This window comes from Alligator sinensis, unplaced genomic scaffold, assembly GCF_000455745.1.
Source record: "Alligator sinensis unplaced genomic scaffold, ASM45574v1 scaffold178_1, whole genome shotgun sequence".
NCBI lineage: Eukaryota > Metazoa > Chordata > Crocodylia > Alligatoridae > Alligator > Alligator sinensis.
In genome coordinates, this window is record NW_005842031.1 from 701580 (window position 1) to 713730 (window position 12151).

At 44.8% G+C, this 12151-nt stretch overlaps 1 protein-coding gene across 1 annotated transcript in view; it reads left to right on the top strand.

Moving 5' to 3' along the window:
• Nucleotides 1-5328: 5328 nt before the first annotated feature.
• SLC30A10 (solute carrier family 30 member 10) overlaps nucleotides 5329-12151 on the top strand; it is a 24522-nt gene continuing 17699 nt past the window's right edge. Inside the window, exons 1-2 of the mRNA XM_025202565.1 lie at nucleotides 5329-5779; nucleotides 7576-7654. Of these exons, the coding sequence (XP_025058350.1) occupies nucleotides 5329-5779; nucleotides 7576-7654 (530 nt within the window). The remainder of the gene's footprint in view (nucleotides 5780-7575; nucleotides 7655-12151) is intronic.

The window sequence follows — 12151 nt, forward strand, 5'->3', positions numbered from 1 at the left end:
AAGAAGGTGTACAAACAGTGGAAGCAAAGAGCTATCACCAAGGAGGATTACACCTCCATTGCTCGTGATTGCAGGGAGGCTGTTAGGAAGGCCAAGGCAGAGATGGAGCTAGGGCTAGTGACCTAGAATTAGGGATAACAAAAAGTCCTTTTTCAAATGCATAGGGAGTAAGAAGAAGGCACCAGGTAATGTGGGGCCCCTGCAGGACAGGCTTGGCAATCTGGTGATTGCAGCAAATGAAAAAGCTGACCTCTTTAACGAATTCTTTGCCTTTGTATTCCTGAACAGGAACCGGGACATTTCCCCCACTAGGATTACGGACAGACCCAGAGCAGGCACTGCCATGCCTAGGGTCAGGGATGACCTAGTTAGGGAGCTTTTGGAGGGGATGGACATGTTTAAATCAGTAGGTCCAGATGCTCTTCATCCGAGGGTGCTGAAGGAATTGGTGGGGGTCATAGCTGGGCCTCTGACACAGCTGTATGGGCACTCGTGGGGCTCTGGCCAGGTACCAGAGGATTGGAAAAGGACCAATGTGGTCCCCATTTACAAGAAGTGGAGAAAGGAGGACCCTGGCAATTACAGGTACTCCTCACTTAATGACCTACCTGTTTAATGACCACGTGGACTTACGACCAGCTCTCCATAGAGTCGTAGAGCTGGTCGGCAGCGCGGCGTCTCAGCGTCAAGCTGAGGGGGACATGGAGCTGAGCCCGGCACCCTCCAGCCGGCTCCGCGAACCCACGAGGGGGAAGAAGCATCCACCCGGAGGGCAGCGGCCAGGACTCACCGCCATGGCCAGCGCCTTCCCGTCCCCGGCTGGTTCCCCGGGGGGCGGCTGCTAAGGGGCGGCTCCTCGCTTATTGACCAATTCACTTAATGACCGAGTCGTAGGAACGGAACTCGGTCGTTAAGTGAGGAGTGCCTGTATAGACCAATCGGCCTTACCTCGGTTCTTGGGAAGACCTTTGAGAAAATTATCGAGGAGCACATCTGCAAGGGCCCAGCAGTGAAGGTAATGCTCAGGGGCAACCAACATGAGTTCATTAAGGGCAGATCCTCCCTGACCAACTTGGTTTCCTTTTATGATCAGGTCACAAAGTCCCTGGACGAGGGCATTGAGATGGATGTTGTCTTCCTGGACTTTAAGAAGGCCTTTGACACTTTCCCACCACATTCTCTTAAAAAAAACCTAGGTGACTGCAGCATTGATGCCTACACAGTCAGATGGGTGGCAAATTGGCTAGATGGTCGCACCCAGAGTGGTGGTGGATGGGTCGTTTTCGACCTGGAGGGATGTGGGCAGTGGAGTCTCCCAGGGCTCGGTCCTGGGCTCTGTACTGTTCAACATCTTTATCAGTGATCGGGATGTGGGTGTGTAATGCACGCTGTCCAAGTTCGCGCACGACACCAAGATGTGGGGCATGCTGGAGGGGAGGGACAGAAGCCAGCTAGATCTAGACAGGTTACAGAGGTGGGCGGATGAGAATAGGATGGAATTCAACACAGACAAGTGCAAGGTGCCCCATCTAGGGAGAAGGAACCAGCAACACACGTATAGGCTAGGGAACACCCTTCTTGTCACTAAGGTGGCAAAGAGGGATCTTGGAGTCACTGTTTACTCCAGGATGAACATGAGCCACCAATGCGAGGCAGCAGTGAATAAGGCTAACTGCACCTTGCCATTGCTTACATTGGAGACATCAAGAGCAGTGCTAGTCCCCTGTCCCTGTAAATGTTTTACACCCTGCGTTTGGTTCCAAATGACTTTGACATTTTTTTTCACTGTACAAATTACCTCACTTTTTCACACCCCAGTTCAGAGAGATTTATAAACTCTATATCAGAGTTTCTGGATGGAGAGAGGGAAGAGCTAGTGTGACCATAGCATGCTGCTATGTTACTATTTGCTGTTTAGAAACTCTTAGGGCATGTCTACATGTGCAAATGTTGCTGGATGGGTTTACTCTGCAGTAATTTATTCTGGACTAAATCCACCCTGGGCCTGGTAGCAGGGACCCCCTGGCCCACCTCCCTAATCTGGGGCAAGGGGCTTGAAAATAGCTGTGAGGGAGAAGCAGCTCCCTGCCCCAATCCACTGATGGGGCACCTAGCACTGAGCTCCCAGCTGGGTGGAGATTTCCCACCCACCCGGGGGCTTGCTGCTAGCTGCTCCACCAGTGAATTGGGGTATGGGGCTGGGACCTCCCCCGCCCCCACAGCTCTTTCCAAGCCCCCTGCCTCAGTCGCCTGATCAGGACATGGGGCGAAAAGAGTTGTGGGGCTGGGACCTGCCCCATACCAGAATAGTTCCTGGCCAGCCCCAGGCTGTATGGGAAAGTCTGTATGTGCAGCCCAGAGCCGGCTGGGAACTGTCCCATTTCAGGCATTCCCCACCCAGCTGGGGGCTTGCTGCTAGCTGTCCCACTGGCAGATTGGGGCAAGGGGCTGGGACCTACCCCTGCCTGCAGCTTTTTCCAAGCCTCTCTGCCCCAGATCAGGGAGCCAAGCCAGGAGCTGCTTGCTGTCAGGGCAGGGGCACATTGTCACCACCTGGGTTCTGCCACTGGAGTTTGCCCCAGCAGCAGGCAGCTCCCAAAGGCAGGGAAAAATCTCTTACTCCCTGCTTACTGGGACCAAATTTGCTCCTGGTCAGCCATCTACATGTGCCTTAGTGCACAGTAACTACTTGGCAGGTAGCAAATGCAGATAGGAAATTAACTGCCCAGCAGAGAAAATTACTTTGCAGTGAGGGTCTGCATGTGTAGACGGTAATGCTTACTGCACAGTAATTTGCTCTACTATACAGTAAAGAGTCTTATGTAGATGTGCCCTTACAGTATTTCATTTGTTCCAAGTGAGCTTAAATAATTGCCCCAAACAATTCAGTTTTTGATTCCTTAGGCTCTTTTCTCCTTCCAGGTAACTACAACAATCACTGTAACATCAACTGTCCTTGTAATCTGTCACAGCTAAAACAGTATTCTAACTTCTAGTTTTAAAGAAGTAGTTCTGAAGAATTTGGGTCAAATACGTAGAAATAAGTAGATGCTGAAATTTTAGGAGATATGTTCAGTGACAGTGATCAAATGCTATTTAAAGTTGGCTTTCAAAAGCATGCAGATTTGATTTAGCTCTGCTCCCACTAAAATCAACTTGAGGACTTTCCAAATAAAACCTCTTCTTTTTAATGGATTGCACTGGTTTAGTCCTTTGTTGGTAAAAAGACAAAAACCAGCACACGGCAAATATAGTGGGAGCACTAGGAATAACATGGATGTAAAAACAAGCTTTTAGTGGTATTGATCATTAATAGAAACACTGTTATTAGTTTTTCCATCTTAATCCACTGTTTATGGATCATAGAAAAGCAGAGCTGGAAAGGACTTCCAGAGGTAATCTAGTCCAATCTTCTGCTTAAGACAGGATGATCCCTATTCAAACTATCCCATTCAAGTCCATGTCTATCCTATTGCTAGAATTACATGATCAACTCTGTCACACAAGTCTAAAGCATGTTGCCCAAAGACCTGAAAAGCACCCGAACTGGCCACAGGTAAAGCAGGGGGACAAGAGCTACAAGTGTCCCATTGCTGCAAGGGTTATTAAAATGCACTGGAGAGATGCTACATGATATAGCAGTCATAAAATGCAAAGTACAAGAGAGAAAATAAATCTTCATTAAGCTTTGCAGCTATTTGGGAATTGAAATGGGAACAAATCCATAAATGAATGCAGCAAAATAAACTAATTCTCAGGTGCACAGACAGCAGTGTAATTGTCTAAAGGGTGGGTGAGAATTGAAGGAAGTAGAAGAAAACACCTAATTCTTTCCAGATATTTGAACAGCAGAGGCCAAAGACTGTTGCAACAATTCAGAGAAGGAATGACCAGCAGAAAAATGTCAATCCTGGTAGCAGGTGCTGTTAAATGCCCCATGGATGTGTGGGTTAAGCAAGGTTATTTCAGTTGTACCAGAATATGAGCAGAAAATAATAAATGTAAATTGGATTTGGATAGCTAAGTTTCTGACCCCAAGATAATTTACTTCAATAAAATTAAGACCAGGGATGGACAATTGGCCAACTTGGGTAATTTGTATTATCTTATCCATATTTGGCTACCCTGCATGGAATTTCTTTCCCTCTTATCTCATGGCCAATTTTATGTATATGTACATAGAGGAGCAATTTAAGTTGAAACATAAATTAGACTGTAAACTTATCCGGACAAGCACCTGATCATCTTCCATGTTTGTATATTGCATAATTTTATCAGCTACATTTTCCTAACGGGAAATTGTGTGTATGTACGATGAACTCAAAAGCTGACCACCTTGTTTGACTGGGGTGCTGTTAGTGCTTTGCACTCTCTTACCTGTACTGAAGAAGTTTGTTTTGGTTTATAGAAATGACTTAATGCACAAGCTAAGCTCCTCTTCTTTTCCTTCCCCACATCTCTCCTGCTACCAGATTTCCTTTAATGTCTCTTCCTTGCAAACCCAAGAGGCTTGTTTTTACAGTTAGAAAGCCTAGGAGAAGTTTGCATATTAAAACTAAATGCCACCATGTGCAGTGTTTACATCCTAGAGGTTACATTTTTCATTAGTGGCCTTCAGGCATAAACAATTTTGTGGATTAATGCATATGTATGTAATTGTTGCAAATTAATGCATGCAAAATAAAGGTTCCAATTAACTCCTCTTGAAAAAGTTGGCCCTTGAATAGTATCTTCATTTTAATTACATCTCTGGCATGATCCATTTGCTGTATTGATAAACTCTGTTTATTGATTGTGTCATAATGTAGAACTTGAGCGTGCATGTTTTTTTTTTTTTTTCTCTAGAACTAAAATTAAAAATTATTGGCCAAAGGAATGGCTGAATTTTATAGAAGAGAGGTTGTAGAAAACCCTTTGAGCAAATAAAATGCATCTGCTATCATTTAAACTTCCTGCTCCACCAAATGTTTTGGTTATCCCTTGCCTGATCTCCCTTGTGCTTGAGACTCTGGTGGTGGTAGTGGCAGTTCCCTCTGAGTGCCCTGGTATTGGGGTTCAGACTACATTATGACATGTCTCCCCCACTTTATCTGTAATTCATATAAAAAATTCCCACATCGCAGAAGGATGCAGAAGCGGAGCTAAATCTTCTGGGCAGACTGCACGTGACCGGATCTTGCTAAATTGCACTTTAAACTGATTTTATTGTTTTAGTGCATCCTATAAAAGTGCCAAACGTGAGCAGCACTGACAGGCAGAGGGGAGTGTTGCAGAGTTCCAGCCACAACCATTACATCTTGTAGGACCAAGACTATTGAGGGAATAGAAATGGGACGATACTCGGGAAGGAGCAGCCGGCTCATCTTAATGTGTGTTGTGAGCCTGCTACTCTTTATTGTGGAGATATCAGTAGCATACATTGGTAACTCCCTGGCTCTAGCTTCAGATGCTTTTGCTGTCCTTTCTCACTTCATCTCCATGATCATAGGGTTGCTCGGTGTCCGATTCAGTCATGTCAGATGGCACAAAAGGAGCACTTTTGGCTTTCCCCGGGCAGATGTATTGGGTGCCTTCGGCAATTCTGTCTTTGCTACTGCACTGATGGTCAGCATCTTTATTGAAGCCATTAAGAGGTATCTGAATCCACAAAAGACCGAAGAACCACTGTTTGTCCTCATTGTAGGAATTGCCGGTCTCTTCTTCAACATGTTCAGCTATGTTATCTTCATGGACTGTTGTTATTGTCAAGTATCCATTGCCCAAGAGGACATTGAGACAGGTAAGTAATCTATTGCAATTGCTTGACTCTCTGTATTTAGCCTCCCCTTTAATATTTCTTTATGGTGAGTAAGTAAAATATTTAAAGTTTTTTTCATTATTTTGATGGCAATAGGCAGTAGATGTCGTGTTTGAGACTGACTCTTTATGTCTATTTTGCAAAGGTATCTCCTGTTTGTTTCCTAATACATTTCTGAACTAAATGGTGTCCCAAGTAATGGATTTGCCTTTTGAAAATGTCAGCAAGTAATGATATTAGGAAGACATTTTCTCCATACGTGCTCTAGTGTGTTAGACTGCAGTTAAAGTACAACATCATTTCTCTGAAGACTTCAAGAAAAGTATAAGGAATAGACACAGACGATCATCTAAAAGCAAAGACAGATTTTCAAAGACAATTAGTAAATCTAGCCACATAGCTCACTAATTTCAATTGGACCTCTGTGTAATAACAATCCTTGGAAAGCTTTGGAATCTCAATCGAAGATGCACATTTTATTCATCTCTGTTGGAAGAAACTATTCCCTTCTCACCACACCTTTAGAAAGAGACCAAGAATCAAATTCAGTCCTGAGAGATACAGTGGAACTCCCATTGAGCTCAATAGGATTTGAGTTGCTTAACCCTGGTGTGGATTTTGGTCCATATCCCAAGCATAGGATACCAGTGGTCCTTTAATATCTGCAATATAAGAGAGTTCTATAATCATTTTCAAGAATTACTTTCTTATCCCTCTGCCTCTTTCCTCTTATCTCTGCTATGTTACCACTCCATACTGTTAAAATCATTCCCTCTAATTCTTTAAAAAATAGGTTAGGTTAAATTAATTGCAGTTCTGCTCTAAAAGGTGCTTTTTAGATATAGTTTATAAAAAGAATGCATTAGGGCTCCATGTCTATTTCCATATCAAATGTGACCCAGTTTATAAGAAAATGCTCTTTGCTCAAATTTAACCTGGGATACAGAAATCAAGATAGTCTAATTGCACTATTGTCAGTAAAAGAGATTCTGTTGGACAAATAAAGTCCTTGAATTATGACACTGCAAACCACCTGTCTTCATACTATACCTTCAGTAACACCTGGGCAATCTGCTGACGTCAATGGCATTCACAGCTATCACTGGCTGTAACTGCCTGGAATTTCATGAACATTTCTACTGATACACAGGAGAAATGCTTCCCCTACTATTAACTGCATTTCTTCTGCAGGGCTAACAAGGAGTTGTAAAGGGTTTCTATTGTATATTTTTAAATTATTAACACTAAAATGAGCAGATCTGACTGACTAGGCAAAGGCATAGACTTATTTATAGAGATGTCATTATTCACCGTTGATTTTGGGAGTAGAATAGCACTTAACAAGCCTGTCCTCTTCTCCTGTGTACACAAACACCTTTACGTGCATAAAAACTCCATAGTTTCCCTTAAATGCCCATTCTTACACCACAATATTGCTGATTATCCAGTCTTGCCATTGTTTCACCTGTGGAAACTTCCCTTACACATTCTGTGGGATTTTGCTTGTAGATCAGTATGAGAATCATAGGGTCATAGAAGTAGGGCTGGAAGAAGACCTCCAACCTGAGGCAGGATCATCCCTATCCAAACCATGCCATACAACCATAATCTCTATACAAGTCTACCCTCAGTCCTGACACAATATAGACCTAAGTCCCTAACCTGCCACAGGTATAGCAGGGGAACCATGGCAGCCATATCTCTGTGTTGTGTTCAATATAGTTGCCTAGTTCCTAGTACTTGCCTTTTTATATATTTAGATTTATTTGTATCTGTAGTTCTGGATGAAGATATCATTAAAATTCCTATGGCCAGAAACTGTGATGTTGCACTGAATGAGACTGTACCACAAGTTATGTTTGGGCTAAATTGATTCCCATTTTAATGTTATTCTCCTCCATGTTATCTTTATAAAAAAACAACACAAGATGGGAGAGAATAAATTGAGGCCCTTTTCAAGTCTTTTTCACCAATAAGAGGGATGCCCTTCAGGGCTGCATCTAGCAAGAAATAGAAATGTGGTGGTAGTTAGATCAGACTGTGCACAATCAAAAGTTACACCTATTTTTACAGTAGATCAGATTCCTCAGCTCTTTATAAGTAAAACTACCACTGAACTCGAGCCTTGGACAAATGCTGTGAGGTGAATAGCTCAGTCACTGAAAGATGTGGTTTTGGCTAATCTAAAATTATTCAGAAAACTGAGTTGAACTAGACCTGTACAGTTTAATCTGGAGAAAGTTTTCATACTATGGGCATCTTTACATGTGCTTTGGGGTGTGGGTGTGGGTGGGGCTTTAATTAGAGTGGCTCTCAGGAGCTGCTTTAATTAAAGTGCCTGCAGTCTCTTGTGTATTCAGCATCCTGTGCTTCAAAATGGCCTTGGGAGTGTTTTAACTAAACCTTGTTCAATGAGCTTTGGTTAAAGTGCCTCTACCACCAATTGAAGTGTGGGGGTGCTGAATACATGAGTGCGGAGGCTTTTGGAGCATGCTAATTTGCACGTTTTGGAACAAGTGTTGGGCATGTGTATAGGTCCCCTATATTCCCAAAATGGAGAAAGAGGTGGTCATTTCCTTCATCTTATTCCTAAATAGCCCATATTGTTATGAGTTCTGTTCTGTTGTGGGTTGCTCTGTCTCCCTGAGGGAGCTGTTACACTTCACACTAATACTTAAATAGCCAATGAGCCAATAGTGGTAAGAAAATGACAAGGTGGCAATACCCCAGGTGTTAGAGAATTCTTTTGAGAAGTAGGAGATCTGAATTGTGCAGAGCAGGATTTGAACTTGTTTCCCACCTCCTGGGGTACACTCACCTGAGCATAAAAGACAAATGTTTCAAGTAACTTATAAGATTGGATGTACTATAGCCAAGTCTCTCAAGGCAGGAAAAATCATTTTCCCTGACTATTACCAGACCAAATAGTAATCTTAGCAGCAGTTGATGTAGGATGTTTCAAACTGTTGTACCATTTTCATATGCTCAGGCAGCTCTTGGAATAGAAGAAAACTGAAGTGTGCAAAAGATGAGCAATGATCTGGAAGTTTCTATATCAATTTTCTACTTCAATAGATGGACTAGTCTGGGGCTGGGGGAGAAGATATACAGGTTTCTCTTGATTTTATTCGGGTTCTTTATAAGCAAATTCACTCTTATGCGATGAGCATATTTAGACCCATAATCCATTATATGCGAGGTAAATTCGCTCTTATGTGATTAGCATAGATGCCCCCCACCCAAACAGGTAAGTCTGTGGGGGGAGGGGAAAGGGCTGTGTCCCCACTCGCCCCAGCTACAGCAGCCCCGGGAGCAGCTGACACCAGCTGCCTGCACCAGGGCACAGTGCAGCCCAGGGGCAGAGGTGAGCGGGGAGGGTGGACGGCGGTGAACCTCAGCGGCGGCGGGCACCTGGTCCCAGCCACTTCTGGGGCTGCTGCAGCTGGGGTTGGGGTCAGTGCCACTTTGTTCCCTCTGCTTTGCCGCCTTGTGTAGCCCTGGGAGCAGCACCCTTTCCTCTGCCCCTTTCCTAGTCCCAGCCTCACTCCCTCCCTCCCTTCCTCACCTCCATGGGAACTGATCCCTATTTGTTACATTGTAAAGTGGGTTTGCTTTATGTGAATTCAATTTATGCACTGTTCTCCGGGAATGCATGTACAGCATAAATGGAGGGAAAGCTGTGTGTGTGTGTGTGTGTGTGTGTGTGTGTTTGTGTGTGTGTGTGGGCACATCTACACATGCTATTAATGTGATGCAATAAACTCCAGTGTAGTTTGTGCTGGAGTTTATTGCTCTTGGGTGCAGCATTTATATGTGCACCCAAGACAGCAGCACATTGAGCTGGAGTGGCAGAGCCCTGGGTGGCAGGTGGCCTGGGGGCCAGCCTGCCTGCCTGGAGCTGCTCTACCCTGCCTCAACATGCTGTGGAGGGGCATGAAAGTGCTACCGTGCAGGGGCTCCCTACCGGGTAGCCCTGCACTGTAGCACCTCCACGCTGTAGCCAGCCCTGATCACTGTCTACATGTGCACTGTGATGAAGTAAATAACTCCACAGTAGTATAGTATTTGTGTCGGGCAGTACTGTCATACAGTGGAGTTAATTGGTTTACTTCAGCCTAATAGTGCCACATGTGTTAGATGGTGATGCTTTACTGTGGCGCTAATCAGTCAACTCTGCAGTAAAGCACATGTGTAGATGCCCCCATATTTATCTTGAAAGATCTGGCCAGGAAACAAGAGATTTCATGTGATATGTCAAATGCATTTATGTCTAATGTCCTGACTGGAAAACGTGGTTTAGATGTGTTTTCTATATGATAGTGGAGCCATACTAAAGGAATTGGGACAAATCGGGGAGTAAATGTAATTTTTATACTCTGCTATAAAGCAGTGGTTCCCAACTTTTTTGCTGTGACCCTAAATTGGACACCAACAGAACCTCCCAAACCTGTGCTGTGGGGCTGCTGGGAACGGAGTGCAGCAGCAGTGGCCCAGTGGGCGGAGGAGGAAGGGAACTGCTATTGCCCCCTTTGTGCACAGTGGTCCTGTCTGCCCGCCACTGATGGGCTGCGGATGTGAGGGTGCGTGTGTGTGGGCCCTTCATGACCCTACTGAGGACCCCCCATGACCCTGATTTTAGGTCGTGCCCTGAGGTTGGGAACCGATTGTTATAAAGTATGGTGTTTTGAAAGAGATTGTTTTGAACAAAGGCTAGATTGTAAATTCTTTGGAGGTAGTGACTGTAGTTCAGAACACAGTGCTTAGTACAATATGGAGCCCTGATTGTTTGTGCGTTATAAATTACAAGCAAAAAAAAAAAAAAGATGATATAAATATGGTTTCAAGATTAGAAAATGCCAGAATTGAGGTTGCCTGTGCATATGCACAATGAGGCAGTCCTTAATTATGTAATTTCATACTATTTTTCTCCTGGAAAAATTTTATTATGTGGTATTATCTTGACACCCAGATGGATCCTCAGTAGGGCTGGAACTTTTAGATTTATCTCAGCAACTTCTATCATTTGAGCTAACTGAGTAACTGATAGCAGAGTAGGAGGTTGTCCTCTAGGATACTTTGCCAGTGGGTTTAACATATTTTTGCCAACAGCATGGGCGACGGGTGCCACCTTAGTCAGGGGGCGCACGTGCCCCCCCCCAGTGACCAGTCAGCAATTGGGGCAGTGGGGGTCCCCCTGTGGCCGAACATGCGGACTGGGAAGTGGCTTCAGTGCTCCTGAAAGTGGTTGCAGCACTTCATCTGGTGCTCCCACTCCCCGGCTGGCACTCGCAGAGGGGCACTGGCGCTCCCGCCTGCCCCACCGCCCATCACCTAAGCAGGGAGCGCGGCCTGTCAGGGAGTGCACCAGCACTCTCAGGGGTGCACATGCACCCCCTACGCGTTGCCACGGGCCAACAGCAAGGAAATTCTGAGACTGCTTTCAACCAATCTTCCCCTCAATGTACTTGTCCCAATTTACACCTTCCTCTGCTCCCTACATCCAGCTCTTTTTCCTTTCTGCATTTGAGTCTAGCAATCCTCTCCTTCATTGTACAGTATTTGAAAGTGGAGTCTTTGACAAGTTCCCTGTTTTCATTTGGGGTTGAGGTGAGGAAGTCAGTGACAGCAGGGAACAGATTCCAGGTCTGAGGTTGCCAATAGGGAGACTTCCATAAAGTCTGCAATAAATTACAGTTCTGCTCTAAAAGGTGCTTTTTTGAATATGACTATGAACCTTCTATTCCTCCTATGAAAATCTACCCTAATTATAAATCTTTGAAAAAATTATACTACATTCATCTACATTTAGAAATGAGACATGGTTAGTGAGTGTATTTGTTTATCTTACAAATACACTTACCAAAGAGTGAGTCTGCCCCAGATTGATAGCCTGGAAAACTTTTTTTGTCAAGATGTAAGACTGCCACATATAACAATACACAATAACCCCACATTTTGTGGTGCTTTTCACAAATAAAACTCAGAGCCCTCTCAAATGATTGGCATCATTATCCCTATGTGGCGGAGCACTTTTGGTGCTCGGCACATGGCAGGGGCTGCAGTAGGCTGGGACAAAGCCAGCAGGGAAGGCAGCCAAGTGAAACCCCACGGAATGTCATTCAAAGAGGGGAGGTGTGTGGCGGAGCACCTTTGGGGATGCTTGCCACTTGAGGGCTCTTACAGGCTCTGAGGGGAGCCTGCTTTGGAGGAACAGCAGGGGAAACCTCCCCCAGGTACTATTTTAAGGGGGAAGGTGTGTGGCGGGGCACTGTTAGTGCCTGCCACTTTAAGACCGGAGCCAAGCAGCCAGCAGGGGCTTGATTGCGGTGGGCCTTTTAGATCCCTCGCCGCCCA